General features: G+C 41.1%; 1 protein-coding gene across 1 annotated transcript; it reads left to right on the forward strand.

Annotated features, from left to right (window-relative positions):
- LOC124410222 (laccase-1) lies at positions 1-27,156 on the forward strand. Its single transcript, XM_046888431.1, has 10 exons — positions 1-519; positions 23,384-23,759; positions 23,853-24,137; positions 24,648-24,921; positions 25,016-25,220; positions 25,498-25,682; positions 25,761-25,956; positions 26,070-26,282; positions 26,384-26,614; positions 26,716-27,156. Exons 1-10 carry the CDS (start codon positions 402-404, stop codon positions 26,889-26,891), a joined length of 2,259 nt encoding a protein of 752 aa, XP_046744387.1. The 5' UTR covers positions 1-401; the 3' UTR covers positions 26,892-27,156.
- The last annotated feature ends 3 nt before the right edge of the window (positions 27,157-27,159 follow it).

Genomic DNA, 27,159 nt, shown 5'->3' on the forward strand with positions numbered 1-27,159 from the left:
GTATCTCTCGAAAGGAGGTGAACGCGTGCGAATTTTACCATTGGCAGGGGGTATCGAGGGTAGGAGCCAATCTGGCGTCGTCGGAGGTGGAGCGATAGGTATTAAATAGGCGAGCAACGGTTGGAGTTCGGGTAAACGCGCCGTACGTAATGGGTTGTGGGTATTTCGGATAGTGGTCCGTTTGTGGTGGCTCTTCGAGTTGTTGGTATCGCTCGTTATTGCCTCAATTCCTCATCACCGAGGTTCGAAGGATCGCGGTGCAGTGTCGCGGCTGCGAAAGTGACATCGAGTATCTACCACCGCGAATACCACCGAGAGTAGCTAGTAAACTCAGTTACCGGTTAGCCAGTGCCGGAGTCAGTCATCAAGACGAAGTGCCCCAGGTATAAACCGAGAAAGCCATGCCGTCTACAAACGGCTGTCACAACTTCGTCTGGGTCCTTGTTATCCTGGGATCCCTTTTCCTCGAGGATGTAGCGCCGGTTCGCATAGGAACCAGCACCGTCAAGCGGAAGAAGGGTGAGTGGTGGTACCCCTGTATTCCCAATCTCAACTTCCATCCCGTTCCTCACGTCACAAAGTGTGTCTCCGTGTTGTTCTTGCCATTTACAAGAGAGAACAAACAAAAAAACTAACAAACAAACGGTGTGTTCGGCGAACCTTTCCTAACGTGCCTACCCATGCGTAACCTGATGATGCGAACGTGCATCGAACGCTTCTAATGCGAGCTGTTATAACGGGTCCAGGATGACGGAAGACTCTTACTAGAGTGTTGGTCAGGCTCGGCGTGAAATGCCACAGCTGCCAGAAACCTAGGCATGGAATGGCCTGCCTTCTAGCCTACCTTTCTGGTCAGTTGTAACCTGCTCACCTACATGTCGTCTGCGTCGGTCATTGTCTCGTGCCATCGAGTCAAGGCATTCTGAAAACCAGTTTGCCAGATACGCGGACGGTTGTATTAACGGGTTTAGAGGGGCAGAAAGGTTGTTCAATACAGTTTTGCAACCTTGTGCATGAAGCGTCAACGAACCCATCTCATTGATGCCATGCCTACTCGGCGCCTGCGCTTTGAATCAACGAATTCGAACGAAGTTCAGTGTCAGAACTCTGTGTATTGGCCAACGCCAATTCGCTTCGAGTCCAGTAACCAAACCATTACAGGTCAGAAGTAGCAGCTTTTTAATGTGTTTTTTCAACGATTTAAAACCAGTCTGTGATCGTACATAACTGATCGCTGTAAAACAAACTGGCATGAATGAACGATGAATCAGATTTCTTTTCATTTCTAACAATCATAATCACCGATCCAAAATTCCTCATCGATCATCGATTCACTTGCTTCATTTGCTGCAATCCACATCGCCATTATCATTCTACGTTACACTGCTAATTGACGTTCACCGTGTTTCGTGTTTCTTCTTACTTCCTTCAGTGAATGCGACGAGATTCTGTGTCACTTTTTCAAGGTTGCCTAGCACCAGCCGTTAGAAAAGCTGAAGGGCAAAAAGACTAAGAGAGGAGAAAAAAACTATTGGATAATTCAAAACCTACTACGTCGAGATCTCGAAGGATAATTACCTAAGCAGCAGAATCGTGTTCACCGTTATATTGTGAAAGTTCGGATGATCGAACTGCGTTCAAAACTTCCAAAACTCCAATATTTTCATTTCGCTATCATCTTCTAGATCTTCTTCTCCCCCTTATAACCCCCCCCCCCCCCACCCCCCACCCCCCACCCCCGCCCTCATCTCTCACTCACTCTATCCGTATCTACGTCGCTTCATCTTCGTTAAAATATATCCGAGACGTTATCCACACCGTGGCTGCAACACGCGAGTAACGGTTTTGGGAGAAAGTCCTGATGATGGTGACTATAAGTGGATTCTGCGTGCTCTTCTTTCGTTTTGGTTCGCTCGGCGTTGCTGCCTCAACGGTTTACAGTTTTGTCATAATTCTTTAGTTTTCATGACCGTTTTCACCTCCTTCTTTACTCCTTTCCTCTGGTATCGTCAACCTTGTCAAAATCCCGATTCTTTCCAACTGAGAAGGAAATCAATCTGCGTTCACTTTAACAGTTGACATTTAACCCGTAATCGGTTATCAAATTCAATCGAAGCTTCCTGTGGGGGTAAATAAATTGAAAAGATGAAGAAATTGAAGTCACTTTTTGCTCAGGAGGAACGGACATGCGATCCATTTTTGCAAACTATTTTCAGTTCCATGGATCGGAGAATGAAGTCAAGTCTGGTTCTTGTAATCAAACGTCAAGTCGGACAATTGAAAGATGAATTGGAAAGCGAGCTGCCTGCACCTACGGCGCTTCTAAATGACTACATGCTACTTTAAACCCGCCTAATTACTTCCAATCTTCTAATGCTCTCGTGCCCAGAGTAGCTCCGGACAAAGCCGCTGTTCCAGGTGGGCTCAACACCTTGTCTGTGGTTCGTTGGCACGATTTTATAATAGTCGATTGTGTGTGGGTTGGTACTCCTTTCATTCATCCATTCCCCGTGACTTCGCTGCGGTAGATCCACGGTAATAAGGTGGCAATGTTGAACATGATGTGCCCGCCAGACTCTGAAAAATTGAGCAAATTAACTCCACGTTGTACTTATTTGTTATGGATAATTATACCGCTATTAGGATACCAGCGTAAAAGATTGGAGAAATTACGTTGTAAATGAATTTACAGAAAACAGTTATATTACTGTAATTATACAATAGTTTTGCAGACCGATTTCGTGCATTTCACAGCCGATTATTTAGTAATGTTTCCAAAAACTTTGTGCAACTGATTTTTAGTAATATGGCGAAAGTCAAACGCAATTTTAGATCCTTCATTGCTTCGACCTGGATACAGTGCCCCGTAATTATTTACCCTATATACGTTGAAACAAGCGTCCATGAAGCCTGTATATCGATAAGAATTTACGTTTTTCAAAACAACACACGGCGAAACGATTCACTTTAACTGCTTTAACTCATCATCAATGGAATAGTGAACATAATGAAGAGGCTTCAACTAATGTGTAATGGCGTGATGTTTGTATTGAAACGAACACACGTATAATTGAAACGCATTGACCATCCAGCCCATCTTTATTCATCAGATTTTCTACCCGATGTAGGTACAGACTCGTATAATTAGAGGTGATATTTTATCGGATCAAATCGTCGACGCTATCGCTCTGCAATCGCACTCTATAAGTCACGAACTTGTTTCCTGCCATCTTGGTTCCATCATGCTGAGAGGTGTGAAAGGCTTTATTAACATGTATTTTGGCTTTATTACTATATACAGGGTGACGTCTGTACCAATTACTTCCTGCAATCTTTAATGCACACCCACCCGTGACTCGAGGGAAATTAATCCACCAGAGGATCTAAAACTGGGATTAGGATGAACGCAATTCTCCATCTGTCGAACGGTGATGAAAAGCAATGCAATAACCAGTAATCGAGAAATGTGGACATTATTTTATTCCCTCCTGCGTTATACTGTTTTGCAAACGTTCAAAGCCCTCCGAGTTTAATTAGCGGCATGTAATGAGCCGTGGCAATTGAGGCTGGGAACGCTTGTGATTCTTGGCTAAAGTTACGCTATATGCCAGCCAGGACATAGTAAGTACTTGCCTCATTTCCTGGCCTGAATGGGATATTGCCCGATGGTTGCAGCATTCGCATTCGCATTCACTGCTCGGATTATTGCTGTGTTTCTTTCTTTCTTTCTTTGGAACCTGCAAGAGGCGTCTGCATCCTGATGCCCGTCTGCCATTCACGCCGTAACTCTTTTCACCTGACCTTGTCTCGCTGCCTCCACAATCCAATCAGTCTACACGCCGAGTACAGTTACCTTACCAGCGTTGGTTTCTGGGGAGGATAAACCAGGCTAGTCGTACCAAACAAGAGTGAAATGGCACGCCTTATTGCGTACATACGCGTTTTACACTCCGTCATTTGGCTTGACGTGGAGTGAAAAATTATCCGCCGTATCTCTCGTTGCGTGGGGTAATCGTGCCGATTTGAAACGGTCCATTGAGAGAGATCGAGTCGTTTCATTTTCGATTCCTCTATGGTGTTGGTACTTTGGATTGCGATGCAATTCTAAACCTTTCAATATGGCGGAATGCAGTGTCTCTCATAACGTGACAGAAAGTTTTGGATCGATCGGCTTCGATCTAGCAATTTGTATTACAATGGAGTGAGAGAACGGGCCAAATCCAATGGGCAAAGGGTCACCGTTCTGGCTATGAATAATCTGGGCCAAATTGGAACGAATCTTCGAGTAGTTGGATAATAACTGCAGATCGAGGATCGTAATTCATTGGGCTGAAGCGGAACGAGCTGCATTAGCACGATACTATCACATGCGAGACATGACATGGCACTCACTTTCCAACCAGCTACACCGTCGTTTCTCATTACACGTCCGTTTCGCTGACCGAAGAAGAGCGGACCTACCTCAACTGGTCAATGTTCGCTGTAATTGAAAGAGGGTCGACTCGTGTTATTCACTAGAGGAAATTATACGGAAGTGCCGCCATTTTTGGAAATGTCCTGCCTTGTCGTAAGTTAACATCGTCTGACTTTAAACATTAAGACGGCGAGTTCCATTGCTTACGTAGACTATTTTGCCATTGAAGAAATTGCCGAGTTTTTTATATGATTATACCGATTGTAGAAACAAAATGGCGTGAGCATTAGGAAGTGGATGGGATGCGGAAAAGGATGACCAACCATCATGCCGTTAACGTATAGACTTTAGAATTTGTTTGGAAAGGAAATGTCGCGTTCGCACGCGTGCACCCAGTGCGGAAAGTAGGAGAAGCGAGTTTTCTCAGCCTTATGTAGTTAGAGATCGACTCCAATAACGTGAACAAGTTCCATTAGAAAACAGCGCTGATAATCCGACGAGATTGAGGTATCCGGTTTCCCGCAAATGCCTATACGTGTGCAACATTCTCGACTCTCGTTTCTGTGATGCTCCAATGCGTAAGACTCAGCTGCAGGATACATCAAAGGATGGGAAACGCGTGTCAGAATTTCTGGAATTCCTTCATAAATAGAAGCAGAGAAAAACGCGTGATTTCATGTTTTATTACTTGTACATGCACATATGGACGCGGAAATATTCGAAAACCATCGAAAAACAAAACCTACGAATCGAAAGCTGCCGTATGACAAATTATATTTTTTGCTCGAGTGTGAATTTGGCTGTCACGGTCATGCCGTAAAGTTTGGCAAGCGAAACGCCAATTTTCCGGTCCCAATTGTTACATTCTACTGCCTATTGTCGTTATTGTTATATCCATATTTGCGCGCTGCTCAACGGAGCTAAAATCATTTCAATGAAATTCGTTGAACCGCGATTCGATGTTGTTTGATCTAATTTAGTACAATTAAACCAATGCCTGGTTATCTTTTTTATTTTTTATCACGCAATCCTGCAGAAATTTGAAATTCGATCTCAATTCTCTGACCCTGTGTGATATAATTAAATTTTTGCGTCGAATATCGAACGAATCTGATTTGAACCCATCTTTAAAAGCGTCGAATCCCGAATTATTCGGTGGCGAAACTTAAAGTTTCGAAACTTTGGTGTCTCGTCAAAGTTTCATTTCTTTACTTCAAGTTTCGACAGTAAAAAATTCCAAATTTCACCCACTTTCGGAACTTTTCAAATTCGGAATTTCAACCCTGCTCCAGGTGCAGTATAATATTGCAAACGCGGATATTGCTGCAGCTATTCGGCGATATCGCTGATTCTGTTCCAGCTCGTGGTCGCGTGTCGTAAACGCGAACGAATTAACCGCGAATAATGTTTATAAGCAGTAAGGAAAAGAGGCTAGAAAGTGAACACGCCTACACCGCTTACTATCCTGCAGGCTAAATAGACTAGATTTTATTACGTTTCTATCGAGATCAGAATAACTTTTTCTCCGACGTCGTTGTTTGTTTTTTTCTTTTTGTTTTTTATTGTTTTTTTTTTTTTTTTTTACACCGCGAATATTTTATTCTCATTCCATAATGATATTTTCCAATTAGTGACAATTCACACGATACCTTATAATTGAAAAATCAATTTTTATTTTTTTTATCCCAAAGAAAATTTAAAAATATTTTCATCCCACAAATTGAAAGAAAGAGAGAAAAACACTGATATAGATATTTTCCGAAAGCGAGGCAGGAAATAAATTGAGATCGAAGGAAGAGAGGTGGCGATAAAAAAAAAAAAAGTAAAAATCGGCACGTAATAAAAAAGAGTTTATCTGTCCGCGATACTGTAAAATTATTATAAATAAACGGCGGAGTGATGCAGCTTATACTTGGGTAAAATTTTCAAGACTTTCATCCGAATAATTATCACACTTGAGATTTCTGTCGTTAAACATTCGGAGGATTATAGTCGGATTTCCCAGGTGCAAAATGTCGAACCTTTTATTACTGAAATCCAGCAACTGCAGATCGACCGTCCGACTGAATCCTGCGGAGATAATTAACGTCGTACTTTGGCAACCGTTAGTGCCTTCATTAAATAATTACCATCCGTGTCGCATATATAATGTTACAATCTCGTACATACATATGTTAACGGTCGTATCTCAGATTTCGGTGAAAGTTTTCCAAGTCGATTATAATGCATACTTACGCATAATGGCTTATCTCTCTTAAGGAATTGGCATCAATCAGTTTTTTTTTTTTTTATAATTAGAGTGTATTCATCAAGCCTAACAAAGTCTATATCAATATTTACAGTTAAAAATTGATAAAAAAAAATTCTTGAAAAAATCTTTTCTTTTTTCCTCGTCACGACTGTCATCGTATGATGAAAGAAGCAGCCTGTCAACGGTGAGATTGGCTGCCAATAAATGGCACCATTACCTCTAATACCCTGCGTCAGTTTCTAGTACACACTATCGCCAAAGCATTTGCATAAATAAAAGACGGAACAAGCGGTTAACGCACGTTATATCAGTCAGCTAATTCGGGAGTCAATCATCTGATCGCGGAATTGATTATAAGTTATAAGTTTTTTATTTTTTTTTTTTTTTTGTACTCTTTCAACGGGTACAGTTATCGCTTCTAGGATGATCCGTGAGATAAATGGTGCGTGAATCGTGATACTGTGGCCGTTATGAGTTCTGCGTAGATACACCTATAGGTATATAACATGAAAAATGAAAGCCATCTCACGATTTGACGTGTTAATAATTACCAAAGAGAGACGAGATCTCAACGAGACCCTAGAAATGTCGTATTTACTTTACTTTCAAACCAACAATCTTATCTCAAAGGTTGGATTGATTTTTAATTTATTAGACAAAATTTGCAATGGAATGTCGATTTCGCATTCGCTTCGTAGAAAGATGAAATAAACAATTCTTGTGTGGATTGGAAATGTAAGTTTTCTTATCTTTGTGGCTGGGTGTGGATAGTCGATGATCAAGGTCAATAATAATATTATACCTGTATATATATAAATTATCGGATACCGGTTTTCTCCAAATATTTGTCAATTCGAGAAAAAGTTTCTAATGTCGGTTTGGATACTTTTCAAGTACCCACGTGCATCGTATCGTCAATTCCAATCTGCATATATATATCTGACGTGAGGTCCGATTCTTGAATTATTCTTAAAATTTTCGTGTCACTAAAAACGAGCTCGAGAATCGTCATCTCGATTTCATTCCACGCTGCATCTATGGAAAAAGTCGATTTCACCAGTCACACGTCCCATACGCACACCGACTCGGTCTCTATTTCAATATCGCACGTTTCTGCTCAGCTGCGACGGAAGATGGATTCTGTAAAATGCGTGAATTGAGGCGGAGATTAGAAAACGTCGTTTCTCTTGATCGGTAGCATTTTAAACGTACGCATTACATCCGGGCTTCTCGCTCCGCTTTATTCACCGTAAAAATGAACTACTTGAAATTTTTTTATTGCATTATATTACCGTTATTGCCCTCCGTATAATCGCGGTGAAATTTTTACAATGGAATTTGTACTTTCATTAACTAAGATAAAAATTGTCCGATATTTTCTCGTACACAACTTTTTAATATCTACGCACTTTTACCTAATTCGCGTTATTCTTGCCACGAGCAAAAATTCACACGAAATATCACAAATCTGAACTGTTAAAATACATATACGTAACACAATAAGAACAAAAATTTGTGGATACAATGTAAATTAACGGAAGTGTGGGGGAATAAAAAAAAAAGAGAGAGAGAGAAAAGTTTGAAACTAAATATCTCCTTGCTGTATTAATTTTCAGGACAATAAAAAGGAAGAAAAGAACGCCCGCGAGATGATGTGTAGAAAAAAAGAAAAAAAAAAAAATTAAAAAACAATAATAATAATAATAAAATAAACTTATCATTTGACATCGATGTTGCAGAGCGCTTCGGACATTCTCTCATCGTTTCTTTTTATCCTCTCGTACCTTTTTTTTTACAATATTCTCAACTCTCGGGCAAATTTTCTCCTCCTTACGAATGTGGGTTATAAACGAGCCTCAGGCGTGTTCCTCCATGAGTACAAAAGCGAGCGATAAATATTAATCGGATTTAGCATCTCGCTAAACTGATTTAATTCAATATCGCCCGCATATAGTTAAAAAGTCTCAATCAGGCCCGCCAAAAATCACGCCGTCTCGTGTCTTTTATTTTTATTGTCAAGTTTTTGCCTCCTTTTTTCTTGTGAACAAACAGAAAAACGTTCGGATTACGCCCTGGGATATAAGAAATCTAGGAATTTATTAATTTTTTTCTTTTTACACTTATCTCTCGAGCGAAAGACGTCTGCTTTACTTACTTTCCATCCGCATCTCCCATGTGTGATTCTCCAAGTGTGGGTGCCGGATATTTTCAAATTTGTATTCCAACCGTGTTTCTTGTACGAGTACCAGGCTTGCTATACGATGAACGGTAGCCGAAATTGTTGTCGATTAAAGTAAGTGACGAAACGCAACGCATATAAATTTCACTGCCAGGACTTATGGGTAACAACCTTACGAATTGAACTTAAATGTGTATAAAGCTCCGAGTCACGTACGACTGCGGTTAATCTTCTTGTTAACTCGACTTTAACAAGACGTTGTTTCCTCCATTTTTCTTAAAGAACGTAATCTTCTTACTTTACTCGCATGTCACACATGCGTATGCAAATCCGATTTGAAATTAATGAGGGAAAAACGATTTTGTGAGATTATAATCTCAAGGGGTTATTCACCCGTGGATCAAACGACAAACGATTTCATTCTAACTTCAAAGTTGTTTCAAAATATTTTCAGATTCATTCGAAACGGTTTCAAAATTATTTCAAGATCTTTTAAATGATTTCGAAATCATTTCGTATTTCGATGCAATACAAACGGTTTCACACTCATTCCAATCAGTCCTCGTGCAATTTCTCAGCGATCGTAACCAAAAGTGATTTGCGATTTCAACGAGAAAATGGCCCCGGCTTCGTGAAATCTAATATCTTATTCAGACGCAGATCTAATTCCATATGCATGTAAATAAATTATAGAAAAAAATTCTTTTCGAAAATATCCTCGAAACGGTTGAGATTTTAAAAGACGAAATGAAGGTTAGAGAGGCGCTTCTGTTCTTCAACCTCGTTGAAATTCTTCTCTCAATTTTAGGCCAAGCTGTTATTCTGACGGATACGCCCGCGTTCTTTGTTGGATCCACGTGTGATCGGCGTTCAGATAAACTGAATGATTACAAGAGCGCGTTGGCACGAGAAACTGAGAATCGCGTGGACCTTTCACGTGGCCCCAATCGCAGTCGCGATCTTCTTCCTTGAAGTTTCAGAAGTAGATTTTCATTACCGATGATCGCAGAAATTCTTCTGAATAACAATTTTCTTTTCCATTTATTTATTTACATTTAATTACAGCGATTTCTTTCTACGGAATCTCTTTTATTTCCGCTCTCGTATACACAACTCCGAAGCATCGTGTTTTGCACTTGTCGCACATACTTGCAACGATATTGCGCTGCAGCTTAGAAAGTTGCAACACGCGCGGTGATGCACTCGAACGCATTAATAAACGAGCTTGATTACAAACCGCGGAGAACTTTGACCGCGGACAAATAGAAAGAAAAAGAAAGCAAACAAGATGAAAGAAAGAAAAAAAAATATACTTTTCGATCAAACGCGTAACAGTATAGGAAAGAAAAAAAAAAAAAATTAAAACATAAATAAGGTGTAACGATGCCAATGGAATTTGAAAAAATGCGACTAAAAAGTAGCCGAATAATCGTTTTATGAGACACATTATAGCAGCGAGAAATCGCAAGTTCCGTTGTATCGTTGAATAGGCACGTGGTGAAAACGAGTTTCGATCGGACCGGTAAATCGATGATTATGGTCCAGCTATCGATTTCATTTGCATCCAATAACATAGCGGTTGCGATCGGGATTCTCGATCGCATGTGCGAGCATCGATGCTGATCGCGATCTGTGACACAGATTTAGAGGACGTTGCTCACGGGGATGCGGAATAGAGATCGACTTGTCTATCTTCGTCTTTTTCTTCTTCGTAAAACTCGGTCGAGTGGTTGACGTTCGGGTAAAACGATGAGTTTTCTGCATTACGTACATTTACTCGCCGACTCTCACTGCTCGATCAAAAAGAGAGAGCAAGAAAAACAGGGTCTAGAAGAACAGACTCAAAGTCGTCTGTTTAAGGACGAATCTACTTAAGGACGATCCGGATCAAAATTTGGAAAAAGATAGAAAAAAGTGTTATTTGCGGCTATTAATGACTCAGAAACAAAAATGATCCAAATGACGAAAGCAAGAATATCGATCTCAGAAAAAAGCTTATAACAAAAAACGTTCGAAACGATTGAAACTTAATTACTTTCATACGATTTCAATTTTTATTTTGTTTCTTTTTTTTTTTTTTTTTATTCGGGAGATTATTTCGTTCATTTTAAAGATGTGCAGAAATCTGATGGTGGAAATTCTGACAAAAACTGTTATGTTCAGAGTGGATGAAAATTATTGATCAACTCCTACTATTACTAATTTTTACAGAAATTGTAATATTTTGTATTCTTTCGTAGAAAATTGTTAATTTACTTTGAAAATATGGTGATTTTCATGAAAATCTACAAGTTTTTATGCATAAATATTTACAATTTTTTCTATATCAAATTTTACGAAATGTTACAATTTCCCTAAAAATTCGTTAAGAAATTGTAGAAATCATTTTCACCATGGAGTGCCTGCAATGCTTGCTGCTGCACGTGGTGGTGGATGAATTTATATCCATATACCGAGGTTCCCATCCTTCCATGAGTCACGATAATATTATACGGCGTAAATAAATTATCCGCTTCTCCCGGCGACTCTCTCTCACACGAAATCTACTTCACGCTCGTGTCTGACGTGCGTCCAGTTTCTCTGGATGCATCCGTGGGTCGTCATGCGGGGAGATTGACGTCCGACGTCTTATCGAAAATCATCGGGATAATAATCACGGTTTCTGAGAGTAGTTTCTTTCTTTTTTTCTTTCATCTTTTCTTATTTTTTTTTACACTTTGCCGTCAATTTGAACCAATTTACATTCGCTTCTTCACGCACGCTCCGGCGGCTATCACGGCATCATGCTCAACAGCTTTCAGCGGTAAATGACTGCAATTCGCGCTGCCTTGTTTAATCGCGATGCAAATAGCCGGAGCCACACGTCTCTCTGTAATTTTCTGTATCCTATACATAAATGCCTTTACGTGACGGGTAAATACACGTTTCTGGAAACTCATAATTAAGGTATCCGGATAAATCATACGTTGTTAAATGATGCGAAGTGAACATTTTATATATATATATGTACATATATGGAAGTTTATGTAAATATTTAACTCGCATATACATATAGAAAATTTATGCACATTAACCGTTGAAGAATATGAGAAATGAGAAATTAGATTTTACAATTCTCGCGAAGTTGGTATTTCTAGTAAATATTTAATTTAAATTTGGTTTTCAAGATGAAAAGACTGAAATTATAACCAAAGATTTTTATTTTTAAACTACTAAGATATTCAAAAACTTGAACGTAAAAAATATAATAATTCCTTCATTTTTTTTCCTTTGATTAGAATTCAGAACAATTACAATTCGATGGGTATCTCGTACGATAATCGAAAATGAGAATTTAGGATTATTCGAAAGTTTCAAGATATAACACAGAGTAAAAATATCAATCATGGAGAGGTTCAACCGACCAGCAAACAGCGAATGTAATTAAACGATGATTAGTTTCACGGTTAAATATAACTAATTATGGTCAATTCTACGTTAACATTAAACGCCGACTACACTTCAGGAAAGTGGCCAATGCCAAGAGCAGGTTCAGGTGAAATTGCGCAAGTATATTACCCAACTCGTGCCCCCTGCGTTATTATACAATGGCGAATAAATTTCGACGAAGAAGTCGAAGAATTCGACCGCGCATTTTCCTCTCCAAACGAAAAAAATCTCCACGGAATAAAGCGTCAAGACTATCTAACGGCACGTATTTCTTATCGACGTTTTACAAAACGATTCAACGGCAATGTCCTTCGGGAAATTTAATAATCGAACGTGTGAAGCGACAAGTTTTTTTTCTTTCAACATCCCTGAACGATCTACGTAAAATCGCGCCTTCAAGGATTTATTTCACATTCAGGAATAAAAACTAACGCCTCCCACAACGCGAAGGCCTGTTTTGTTGGATAAATTTCATAAACGAAATTATTATACAGTCTACGTGGCAAATTATCCACGTGATTTTTATTAGATAATACATCAAAGCTGTGGATGAAAATATTTAGTGTTGAAGAATAAATGGGAAGACGAAGAGAAAGAGAGAGAGAGTGGCAATGAAAATAATAGCTAATCTCACTCACGTTATTACATCTATTAAGATTCTAAATTGTTACCTGCGCTCCTAGCGGCAAATGGAAATATAATTAATCTGGGCATGTGGTAATTAAGCATCTAATGGTTGGAGCCTCTCGACGAGTTGCCAAGTTCCACACTGAAAGATCCACAATTGGACGTTCTTGCAGAGTGATAAATTATAACTACAGTCCATATTTAATAACTGAAAAAAACAAACAGCAATTACGCAAAATTATGATCGATGTAGCCTTAATGATCGAGAGAAGTAAATATCATAAAATTGCAGGAATTTAATTTTTTAATAATTGTAAAATGTATCGAAGAAAATATAAGGGGTGAAAATTTTATAATCCATTCATCGAATTTCATTCACTAATTCTGCAATTATTTATTTGTTTTTTGTTGTTGTTTTTTTTTTTTGTCGCTTAAACGAAACTTCTTTTCCAACTTCAGGTACATCCAGCGTTATAATTATTGTTACAAATAGCGCGTATCGCATTAACATGACAGTAGGATTTTGATTTGAAAAATAAATTTATAACCACATTTGTTTGACTTGTGGTGTTGAAGAAACGGTTTATAAATCACGTCTCGCCTGGAGGTTCGCCTGATTTTAAAAGAGCGCTTGTTTAGCCGGTCTATGTAATTAATGTTACGCTGCTGAGAGCTGGGATGGAGAAAGTAAGCCAGAAAGTTCCAAGGTTAAGGGGAAGGGACTTACTTCGATCACTGATTCAAAAATATACGGTTTAAAAAATATACTTGCCCATCGGTTAAACATTATTTAAGATCATATTACACCGGCATGTACGGCGGTGTAACATATGCGTAATACAATATAATTAGAGAATGAAAAGAAGAAGAAGAAGAAGAAGAAAAAAACAAAACCACCGCAAATTATATACCAAGAAGCCTGCTTGAGCTGAGAGCGGATGAACGTTATTTTCTTTCTATTTCTATTTTGTAATTTCATTCCATATTTCACCAGAGTCTTTAGTTCAATTGCGTTCACACGTGGGATTTTCAGACTGCAGGTAGACGCTTTACAAAAATGAAAAATTATTCATTCATGTTACAGTTGCTTATTTTCATTCTTAGTTTATCTCTTTCTCCGTTTTTGCACTTATATTTTCACCCATTTTCATGTATAATATCAAGTAGCGCGCGTCGAAAATTCTCCCCGGACATTGCGTTACGTTGGCGATAATAATTATTCTATTGCATCTAGAATAAGTGTGAAGGCGTGAAAAATAAGAAACCGTGGCCGTCGCTCTGAGTTTCAATTTACACCTTTGCGAAATTTTAACTTTATGCGACGCTCTCGAATATTGTTTTCCCAAAGCGCGTGCAATAATTCTGCACAATTTTTATGCATATGTGCAATAGTTTGCAATACACGCGCAGAAAATCGACAGTGATTATTGAAACGACGCGTTCAATTCAGAGGAAAGAAATCGATGAACCTAACCAGCAACGCCGAGTTCTTTTTTCACTTTTGCTTATATTATGTTATATATATATATATAATTTTTATATATGTATAGCTGCGAGATCTTAATTAAGAGTCGTATAGGTACGCGATAATTGAAAGACGAGTTGAAAATTGAAATCATGGTTATAAAATATTATGCTAATTCACGCCACGACGAAAGCATCTATCTATAGTGAATTTCTAATCTTAGTACCATCCGAGGTGTAATAATCTAATATAAATTAAATAAATAACGGAACAGGAATTTCAATCCACGATACTATGATTTTCTTTTTTTTTTTTTTTTTTATCCAGCTCGGCACTCGAGTTACTATAAATTCTATTTACACCCCGGGCAGTAATAATATTTTATTTCTCACTTCCTCATAAATTAATCTGAGACGGTGTGAAAAAGAATATAGTTTTATTGTATAAATGTAACCGCGCCGTATATTTTCTACGAATAAAATTCAGCCACGGCTACACGGACGACATGATAAACGTTGATTTATTATTTCAGTAAATTAAAACTCAGTGTTTCACTGTTCCTAGTCTCTATATAAAAAAATAAAAATAACAGTCGACTGATTCAAAATCCCACGCAGTGAAACTGCACTCGAATATTATCCCACATCTTGAATTTTATACCGCACTATTTCGTCCCGGAGAATGGAAGAAAGTAAAAAACCGACGAATCTTTGTAATTAACGTTTTATTGTGTGTGTGTGTGTGTGTGTGTGCGTCTATCTATGTATACATATATGTATAATATTGCATCCGGGATAAATAAAACATGTAATCCTCGAGTTTTTGAAGTGAATCAGCGTGTCGAGTAGAAAGAAAAATGTGATTTCTAAACTGACCAACACGCCCAGATGCGGTCACGGGTGTGGGCAACATTAAATCGACGTTGAGAATTTTATTGGCTTGTTAAAATGGCAAAGTCATGGCCAGCCACCGGCTCTGACCCAGTTTTGCCTGACTTTTGAGCAATAATTTACGCCGCCGACACACGCGAACCAGTAAATATAAATGGGCGGGTGGAAATTAATTAAATGGGACTTTGTCTCCGATGCGATTCACCTTTCGTTTATCCCGAATTTAAGAGGGTTAATCTTTCGTTCTACGTTCAGCCTCCATCTTCACCCCCCCCCATCGAAGACTAAGAACTATTTTTTGAGCCTGGATGGAAACCGATTTGCTTTCTCTACTCAATTATCATATAAACAGCCGAATCGAAACGCTGGAATTCCATTCCCTAGACCCGGAGGCCATTCGTCATTAGTCCAATTTACGGGAAACGATCTCTTAGCAACGAAATTTCCGCGCAGATTTATTTGCGCCAATAGACAAGCCAACGTTACTCGACAAAGATTGCTAAGTGACGACGATGGCATTAAACGACACACCGCAGGTACTGTTGTAGGTACGCCTACTTTGCTCGGTATTGCACATTCATATATATATATATCCGTGGGAAAGCCGGCGGCCTCACGTAGTTTTGCCTATCGCGATCATGGATTTGCCAACCGAGTTGATCCGACACAAGCTTTCAATTTACAAATCCCACAACGGTCCTTGAGGTATCATTACATATATGGATATGTCACGAAATTATTCGGCAAATGTGGTATTTAAATTTAACGCAGAGGAAAATCGTTTCCACTTGAATTTTATGCTCTTGTATTAGTACCCATTTTTTATTCGATTGCTGCACTTTGAGTTTACTCAGCTGTGAATGGACGATTTCAACCTGGATGAGGACCTTAGAGCGTGCTGAAATATAGGGTAACGACTAGCTGCACAATTTCCGCTACTCACTCAGACGATCTAATGATCCGTGACGCTTGGATATCGCCGATCGTCCACAGGGATGTAGTTATCACGCGGCGAAATTGCTTCACAACGGATTCATTCTACCGGATCATAACACCCGGAAGATCCTGCGATGATCCGGGGGTAGAAGACGACGACAAAGTTTCTTGGCACAGCGGCGTAAATCACTTTTGCGCTTTTAAACCTGGTCCAGAAACCACGGAACAACGTTCCAACTACCTGTTTCCGCTTCGATCGTAACGAGAAAAAACGGTCAAGTGATCAGCTGGACGTTGGTTTGTTGCCGTTAAGAGGAGATCGGGAAATCTCTTTGACGTTTTCCAAAATCGGATCTGCGTAATATTGTTGATCTATAAAAAACACTTCGTCTATGGAGTTTTTTTGCAACGGGAATGCTGATTCCATTGAGAATACCAAAGTGGGAAATTTACAATTGCATCGCTGCATTTGACGACGATTGACTAATAAAAGACAGAAACCGCGTCTCCTGGGCATAACGAAACGAAATAGTTTTGCAGACGTACAAGATATATCAAAACGTGAAACGTATAGTAATATGGCTTGTACGAAATTATGTCTCGAGGGCGAATTGAGTCATGGACTGAAAATAATTGTGACGGCTTTTTGTCCCAAAGAAGTACGACAACGCTCGCTTATGGCGTGACCTGCACAGGATATAACTCACGCTCTTGCAACATGTTGCATTCCGGCTTCGATCGAGTCTCGCTAGTGGATTTATAAATATTGCCAACTTTTAGATGGATTAAAGCGTTGAAATCAACGCAGGCATACCGTTTCGTTTTTTTTTTTTTTTTTTTTTTTTACAAAAACGATTTCATTATCGTTATCGTTTCTTAAAACGAATGTTAGAGATCACCGTAAGAGAAATAAGAATAAAATTGGAACAAGGAAAGGACCGGAAGTGTGCTAGAAGGCGGACAACTTCAGTGAATGAACAAGCGGAAACCGCGTAGTCAAAAGCGTTGGACTGTTGTTGCGGCATTTAGAGTACCTGCTGAAATTCGAAATTATGTAACTTGGCATTAAATTGATATTGCACGATGTCCTGCTGGGCGAAATGGGTTTATACACCTATCAAAAGCACTTTACGTTACGGAATGCGGATTGAACAAGGTGACGAGCACGACTTCCGGTGGTTTAGTTTTGCCACAGTGTGATTAGCCACCGTGTCGACGCAACGACGTCGTGCTTAGTGGATTTTCTTATTCCTCTTCTTCTTATAATAGTAACAACGAAATTCTCGTTTTATCCTGTCAAGGACTCGAGTAGCCGATTCTCTTGGCGTCCAATGGCCAGACTAGCCGATGATACGTCTCTTGATAAATTTTTTTTTAGTTCAAATTCGCAGGAATGTTTATCGACTCGGCTTATGACCAGCGTGATGATGACTCGGCAAGATGTGACAAGGCCAAGGCTAACGCTCTCGTTAACTTGCGTATAGCCAACACTTTCTATCTGCAATGGAGCGGACAACCGTGGTGGCATCGCTCTCCTGAGGTTTTCCACTTCAACATTCAAGCTACCCACCTACTTTATTTACATAGACGACGTTTTTACGCGAAGAAATAATATATGGCATTCCGCTCTTTCCAATACTCCATACGTTTCTTATTTGACAACAGATCGTTGCTTTCTAAACAATCCTGATGATACACAGTAAAAATTCCTAAAGTATTTGTCACGTTTTTTTCTTTACTCATTCCTCCAAAGATTATTGGGATGATAAAAAAGAAATATAAAACTGATTACCACGGTCAATAGACCGTTACTTGGAATCTACTCTCCCTTGATTTAGGACCTGATTTTTTTTAGTAATACTCTTTCACTATTTAGTCGAAATTACTGAAGGTGAAAGAAAATTGTCGAGAGAAGAAAACGTTCGTCACCATTTTTCCGAACTCTTATATTTCCTCTCTCTCTCTCTCTCTCTCTCTCTCTCTCTCTCTCTCTCTTTTGGTTCCCACTTAAACAACCGTTGAGATATTCACTATCCGAGCATCTCTCTGTTACGGGTTTGCCATGTATCTATCTAAGTATACAGTTTGTTCGTTGACTCGTGTACAAGATGTTAATCGCACGTCTCGTCGTTAACAGTAGCCGTGTTTGAAACGGTGCAGTGCCGTTCACGTAACAACCACGACGAAGACGACGACGTATCTCTCTACGCTGGTTAAACTATACATATGGGCGACATACGCCTTGTTGAATATGCGATTCCAAAAATGTTCCGCATGTCTGATTCCAACGTCTATTGTAGGCACTTTCTCCACCTCTCAGCATGCTTGTAACAACGAGATAAGTTCAAAGTACACATCACATGCACGTATGTCTTGCAATTAGATACATGCGGTGCATCGTCTTGCGGCAGGATGTTGGTGCACGCAAGGTACGAGCCGCAGGCCAAAGACGTGCTTGAGGTAAGGATCAGCTCGCTGAACGGAGATTGAATTTTCAAAAGCCGGTGACGTTGATTGATGCTGGTGGTATAACAAATACCTTGCCAGGACGTACACAGAAGCCATGACTAGTATCTCCATCGACGACGTATATACGAACGAGGAAACCAGTTTCATTTTCGAGTACCTATCATGCCGATGGAGTAGCATCTGGCAACGCTCCTTCCGACTTCCAAGTTCCGAATTCTTCAAATTCCTGGGCCAATTTAATCATCGTATCGATTCACTTTCCACTTCTCGAAACAGTTTCAACGGCTCTACGTCGACGCTTATGGAAGCTGAACGTTCGTCCATGGTATCCAGGAAACCCCGAATACATTACGGTGTTTGCTCGTTCATCTCGCTTGTGCATGCTGGATCTACGCATGTATATGTGTATATATGTATATGCATACCCATGTGTACTCATCTCATCCAATAACGGATGTTTCCGGTCTCGGTTTTATATTGTCCCAGATAAAACCAGTCGGAAACCAGCTCGTCTTCCATGACAGTCGACCGACTAGTTTGCTGACACAGTTTCGATCCTAGAACCAACGACGTGCACTCTTCTTCTCCTTCTTCTTCTTCTTCTTCTTCTTCTTACTCTTCTCGCAAATTTTTTTCTCCTTAACAAGGCATTGAGTTACACACATTCACGTTTCGTTTAAATTACGAGATGCGGATACCAACACGCGTGCTACAATGCGCTCATTGAACATCATTCTTGAATCTCTTTCTCATACTCAACACCAATTTGTTTAATCGGTCACGCGACGAAAGTCAGCAAGTCTAGTTTTTCTGCAGCACGCATAACAAAATCACCTTTACCGCTGTTCAAAAATACCCTCAGAACAGATTCTTATTCCAACATTTTTTCATTCACCTTTTCGGTAGAATCATTTTGAAAATAAGATTTTTTTAAATCCTTTGCTAGAGACTCGCGTCCTGTTTTGCATTGTTTATATCTTGGCGATAAGTATAACGAAAAGTGTCTTCACCATTGCACCTAATATCGGTTTCTGGTTTCAGTCGTGTCGTTTGCACTTTCTACACGGTAAAAACTCCGCTGAACGACTCGCTTCAATGCAATTCGATGTTTTTCTACGCTGCGGACCCGTGCAGACTTTGTGAAATAGGCGCTTTAGAGCGCTGCGTTGCCACAGTTGAAATTCGAGCCTGGACAAAACCTTTCTGCGCAATGATTCTGCCCAGTTCGAGGTATCGTCTTTCTACATTCGTATGACGCAGATCGGGCTTTACTGCAGTTTGTAATTTTCACCGATTTCGATCGATACACTGCCATCGAAACTTTTGCACAACGCAACGTTCAGATAAGCGTTACACAAATTATGGAAGGTATATACAAATGCCAGAGCAATTAATTGGCTGATGACTGAAATCGGTTTCCAAACGAGGCTTTTTCACGTTCGTATCACGCTGCATGCAATTGCTGTGCCCAACCCGAATTCCTCTAAAACAATATACAACAGGATATTACCTACCAGTGAACAGTTGATACAATTCGTTTTACGTCGTCGACGCGCGAGTTTTTCTTTTCTCTTGCACAGGTAAAATCGTGAAAGAACAGCCCTGACCCAAAATACAATTGTACGGGAAATAGTTATTAGAAAATTAAATTTCTTGTCTAAATTCTTTAAACGATACAGATTTGTCGATGTTTCACAATTACCGTTAAAAGAAGACATCGGCGGTTGTAACATTTTCACGCCTCTTATCATTCGTTGGATAACGGTTACGGTACTTACAGTCGGTACAAAAACATAATTAAACTCTTCTCGAATCCAGATGTTTTTTTCGACTCGAATGAAAGGACTTTACAGTTATGTCAACGAATTGTCCAGCCAACCGCAGCGTTATGACCGACTGAAATCGAGGAAACAAAGAATGAAGTATCGCGGAATTAAGTACGGGGCAAACCAACGCGAGACTATCATAATGGATCAATCGTAATAATAATGAGACGACTGAAAGCCGTAGTAGAAAGTAGACACGCGTTACGTTTTTCTGCATAAATGTATATATATATACACGTATATAACCGCACAATTTGCAGCCGCTAAAGAATCAGCCCAGTCATTCATTTGGAATTAATTTCTTGCCAGAACGAACCTCGCTATTGTTGATATGAATTTTACTTTCTTATACACCATGGATATACCTAAGTTGCATGGTAATGCGATAATGGCTGACCGATGGAAGCTGTTCAGCAATTATTTCGGAATTGAATAGAATTTAATGTAATCTATTCCATGGTTTTTATCAATATACATCAGCTTCGTGTTCCGTTTTGCCCCCAATTTGATTGTTCCGCTTGCAACAAAAGAGCCATCGGCCGAATGCTTGAATGCTCCAATTCCCGGTTCCCCATTGTCACGGTTATAATGAATTCACACTGTATTCACACTTTCCTTCAAATTCCCCAGCAGAATAGATATCCAATGTCGTATATATTGTATCGAATTCAACGCCGGACCGCGTGACGAAATTTGAATCGATTGAAATCAAATCGTGGCGATTTCCAATCAATCGGAGAGAAACACGACGACGACGACCTCGTCGTAACTTCTTATTGGCACAAGAGCGTCGAGCTTCGTCCGGAAATTCCGGTCCGTTCATCCGGAACCTCTGATCCTTCGTTTCCGAGTCACTGGCAACCATGGACCAGGAGGGTTTAATAACTTACGTAAGATCGTCAGTTCCAACGAATACCGTTACACGACCTTCAGGGTTGGTCAAGAATCGTGTCGACGAGAAGTAAGAGGCTGCGATCTGGTGAAATTAAAGATAAAAATTTAAGGAAAAAATGCTTTATTTCCAAGCAACTTTCTGACTCTCTTTCACTTAATTCCTCGAAATAACAAGAGACACGCGTGATCGGAATCCATTAATTGGTCTCCGATTGCGAAGTAGGTACCGATCATTAGGCTAGACGACCTTAACTGGTCCGAGAACCACTGATCATCGGACAAACCTGAGTACCAATCTATCAATCAGCCTTTAACTCGGTTCGGCCAATTCCCATGGATTGGCCATTACAAAGTGGGCATGTCGGAAGGCTCAACGTCCAGATGTGGACCTCGTTTGTGCAACAGTGTCATGTTTGCCCCTTTTATCCGACTGTCACTCGTTAGCAGGATCCAGTTTTACGCTTGAGGCAAAAAGGAGACTCGAAAAGTCCGAACTCGCATAAAGGCGAGTCGACTCGACTGACGTGCGACGCAATAGCGCAGAATCGATTTTCCAATGGAGGAATTTACGCACGTATAGATCCAGTGACGCGAGACGAAAGCAGTGGAGCCAATCTTTAATGCATACGTTCCACGGACCAATGCAGCCGAGGGTTAGACTCTAAGGTCGGTGGTGAAATCTTCGCCTAGTTTATCTAGACAGTCCTGACTCGCACGCACTTCGTCTGTAATCGTTCCCATAAAAATTTCTACGTGATATTTGAAATTTCGAAAAATACACGAAACTTGCGCAAGCACGCTAGGCTTAGACTTACTCAAGAGTTTTATCTCCGTCGGTTTCTCATTGCCAATGCTACCATCCGGCAATATGTATATGTATATATACAACTTTATAAACGGCCGCTGAAACACCTGTAGAACGTCCAGGTAATTATTATGAAACTATAACGCGTTATGAGAGCTGGTAACAGGTCAGGTGAACACTCTAATTGCCTAGGCGTTGTGCGGCGAAATGCATGTTACACAACACCTAGACGGCCCAAAAAGATGACGACGCTTTTGGTCAATGTGCCTCTGCTCAGTTTGGTCCACTTTCTTCGACGCTGACCTGCGGAAAGAAACTCTCTTGCGTAGGAGACGAACTCCGCTTATTAGGATCAGCAAGGACGTTATTGGCTACTGATCGCTTTCATTAACTCCCATCCGATTAGAGAGGGCTTCGCTTTCTTCGAACAACCAGCGACAAGCTTTTACGCCAGTCAAAGATCATGGAAATTATAATTATAGAGAAGTTGCAGCATCGACTCTGGGTGTAATCAGGTTGCGTTCATGTTAAAAGGTGACGCAACGCGGTCCACGAAAAGATGATCGTTTTAATCCTTTCTACGATCTCGTCTGCGGTTTGCTGATTAGTCATATCACACGCATCGTATTTAGACTTCCATACCAATAAGTCAACATCCGTTATTTAATGCAACTTCTCGAATAACGAGGTAGGAACGCTAAAACATTGCGCGAGGTCAGGTTGTAGGGAGATTCCAGAATGTAGCAATTCCGTGCGCTTAATTGACCGCGCAATTAATTTCACCAGCTGTTAGCGTAATGCAAAAACGGACTTTTTCTTACCCCGTTTATCCAATTACAACAACTACTACACTCAACTGAAAATTTATACTCAACTGACAACCTCAAAGGCGGCGACGCGTTCACTCCTGGCCCTCGGGGCATCGAGAAAACACGAGACCACTGCAAAATAACTCGACTTTAGTCCCAGGCTGTTTATCGAATGCCGCGTTAATACTCGGCTGACAATGCTAAGTGGTTAATTAATCGTTCGCTGCAGTGATATTAACGAGCTTTCGAAGTAACATGATACGGAAGAAAACTCTTCCATCACCTCGACGAGTTCTCGTCCTCGACAATGGCACTGAAGTTCCTGCATGCATTCCGTTCACCTTCTCTCAATTCCATCAATAACCTTCCTCTGTTTTTTCAATTTTCAGAAGCTCTCCGCGATCCCATCGACCAATCGACGGCATCGTCATTCTGGAGTCCAGCCATCAAGACTGGAAATGTGTTCCAGACTCCGGACGATTCCTCAAACTTCTTCTCTTCCACCCACGGTATCCTGCAGACCCATCCCTTGGGCACCTCTTTCCAAAGTGGATTCGGAGGAATCGATAACCTTGGAAGCAGAGGGTCCACCGTCAGACCACCCAGGACTCGACCACTGGACTACAGCGAGCGAGCTACCGCTGAACTAAGACGTAATCCATCCCTTTCGGCACCCGATGAATGTGCTCGTGCATGTCGCGAGGGTGATCCTCCAAGGATCTGCTACTACCACTTCACGTTGGAATTCTACACTGTCCTTGGAGCGTGAGTCCTTTTCTTAGTTGCCTCAAGTGATTATGGTATGACTTGACCTGTAAACCGGATCTAAAATTTAAACGATTCCATTTCGTCCACCAGGGCCTGCCAAGTATGCACTCCGAACGCCACGAACACGGTGTGGAGTCACTGTCAGTGCGTTTTGGCCGACGGTGTGGAGCGGGGCATCCTTACTGCCAACCGAATGGTGCCTGGACCAAGCATCCAGGTATGCGAGAATGACAAGGTCGTGATAGACGTCGAGAACCACTTGGAAGGAATGGAGGTTACGCTGCATTGGCACGGGATTTGGCAGAAGGGGTCGCAGTACTACGACGGTGTGCCTTTCGTAACTCAGTGCCCGATACAACAGGGAACCACATTCAGGTATGTCGAGATAAGTTTTTATATCCCGCCCCAGTTACAGCAGCCTTTCTTCATTCTATTGTGGATAATTCGTGTGAATTTGGCTCGTGCCACGCGTCGAGAACAGGAAGCACGCTTATGCTCAGGCTGAATCGAGAAACCTGTTTCTTCAGGGACGGTCAGGCGGCGCAATTGTCCCAAGAAAGCGTCGAAACATGCATCCGTTGAACGTAATTGAACGTAACTGAATCGAAGATGATGGAGCTTTAGGTGAATGAGTTAATACTTTTGACCTGAAAGCCTCTGCGTTTACGTAACTCGATGACTTACGCTTCTGCAGTCACGTTTCCCAGATTTCGATTTCGATAGCCCGGCACGAGTAGAGACACTTTATGCTACTATTTTCTCCATCATGACTGGACGTAATGTTTTTGTGTTTTTTCATTTACAATCTGTGAATGAGCGTATCCAATGAACTTGTTCTTGTATTCTTTTAACAACTGTACTTATAAATCGATCCTCATTCCCAAGGTATCAATGGACTGCGGACAATGCCGGTACTCACTTCTGGCATGCTCATACCGGTTTACAAAAAATGGACGGTCTTTACGGAAGCATAGTGGTCCGTCAGCCACCCAACAAAGAGCCTAACAGTAATCTGTACGATTTCGATCTGACAACGCACGTGATATTGATCAGCGACTGGATGCACGAAGATGCCGCTGAACGATTCCCGGGACGTTTGGCTGTCAACACTGGTCAGGATCCGGAAACTGCTCTAATCAACGGAAAAGGACAATTCCGGGTACGGAATTTTGATGAAATCCTCCAACACACACGACTATATTAAACGCTTTGTTCTGACGGTATAACTTCATCTCGATTTATCTAATTCGCAGGACCCAAATACCGGTTTCATGACCAACACACCGCTTGAAGTATTTACCATTACACCAGGCCGCAGGTACAGGTTCAGGATGATAAACTCCTTCGGTTCCGTTTGCCCAGCTCAAATTACCTTCCAAGGACACACGCTAACCCTGATTGCTACGGACGGAGAACCAGTTCATCCCGTAAACGTCAATACAGTTATCTCATTCTCAGGTGAGAAGTAAAATCTCAATCATGTATACTATATATAGTGATGGATACAGCAGTCATCACCATGTGACAACTTTCATTTTAATAGATTGTAGCATTTGAAATTTATCGGATAATATATTGGCAGTAAATGTTCAGAAGTGTAGAGTTTATGATCAGCACTCTACAAAAATGAACCTGACGTGTAATCAAACTTCGAGCAACGCTTATTGCCGTTCCATCGAATGGACAAATCAAGAACTGATTTTAACGAACCTCTCACTAACCGATTTTACTACAGGTGAACGATATGACTACGTAATAAACGCTGACCAGCCTCCGGGCGCCTACTGGATCCAGCTTCGTGGTCTTGGAGAATGCGGTATAAAGCGAGTTCAGCAACTGGCTATCCTTCGCTACGCCAGAGGACCTCATCAGCCAAGTTCCGACCCACCAACCTACGATGTCGGGCTTCCCCAAGGAGTGGTAAGGATCGCGAGCTGAGCAGAAAACCGGTGCAATTTTACACTCCGGCCGCAATTTTACACACTACGGTAATTTCAGGTCCTCAACCCATTGGACGCCATCTGTAACAGGCCACGTGACGACGCAGTTTGCATAAACCAGCTGAAAAACGCCCGGCACATCGACGAGGGGATCCTGCAGGAGAGACCCGACGTCAAGATATTCTTACCGTTCCGTTTCCTTTTCTACAGACCCGAGGAGGTCTTCCAACCGAACACTTACAACCGATACTTGGGTAAGTCTGCGGTCGTTTGACTTTTCTATTGTCTTTGCAATAGAAAATTTAGTTAGGAAATTTGCTCTTCGTAATGGTGATATAAAGAAAACAAAAAAAAAAATGTCTTCCAGTCGCGCCAACCGGTGATCACGTTATTTCACTGGTCGATGAGATATCGTTTACTTTCCCGCCGTCGCCGCCGCTTTCCCAGATCGACGATATCCCACCGGAACAATTCTGCAACGGTGATAATCGTCCGGCCGATTGCGGTGCGAATTGCATGTGCACTCACAAAGTTGACATCCCACTTAACGCCGTCGTTGAAGTCGTCCTGGTCGACGAAGGTACGAGACATATAACTTGACTCGTTTTACCCACGAGATGCCGATCTCCGGAGTACAATAATTTAAGAGTTTCTTTATTTTTTTTTCCCCCCAATCGACAGTCCAACAGCCGAATTTATCCCATCCGTTCCACTTGCACGGATACGCTTTCAACGTGATCGGTATGGGCAGATCACCGGACAAGAACGTCAAGAAGATCAACTTGAAGCATGCTCTTGATCTCGACAGGCGAGGTCTTCTCAACAGACAGTTCAATCTCCCACCGTCGAAGGACACCATTGCTGTACCAAACAACGGTTACGTCGTCTTCAGATTCCGGGCCGATAACCCTGGTCAGTACCTATACAGCAACCTGGTGAATGGCGCATCCGTCGAAGATGGTCGCCGTTGTAGTTTTCACTCGTCTCAAAATCTGTTTTCTCTTTCTCATCAGGTTACTGGCTCTTCCATTGTCACTTCTTGTTCCACATAGTGATCGGTATGAACCTCGTCCTCCACGTCGGGACTCACGGAGATCTTCCACCTGTACCACCGAACTTCCCAACGTGCGGAGATCACCTGCCACCAATAACGCCACCACTGCCAATTGGCAGTTCGATTTATCACTGACCTTAAATCACCTAACACCACCACCACCACCACCACCACTACTACTACTACTACTACTACTACTACTACTACTACTCTAAATGAAGCTCAGACGCTGAGACACACCGGTCCAAAGCACTTTATACTTCTAGTATAAATTACTAACTCAAGCTGTACAAATACTCAAGCATGTTGTTGACCGTTGCATGAACACTCAGGGTAGATGATTACTGATAGCTTTTATCTCAGTGAAAAATAATTTCTTCGCATGCTTTCTGTAGACTGTCAC

This window comes from Diprion similis, chromosome 9 (genome assembly GCF_021155765.1).
Source record: "Diprion similis isolate iyDipSimi1 chromosome 9, iyDipSimi1.1, whole genome shotgun sequence".
NCBI classification, from domain to species: Eukaryota; Metazoa; Arthropoda; class Insecta; order Hymenoptera; family Diprionidae; genus Diprion; species Diprion similis.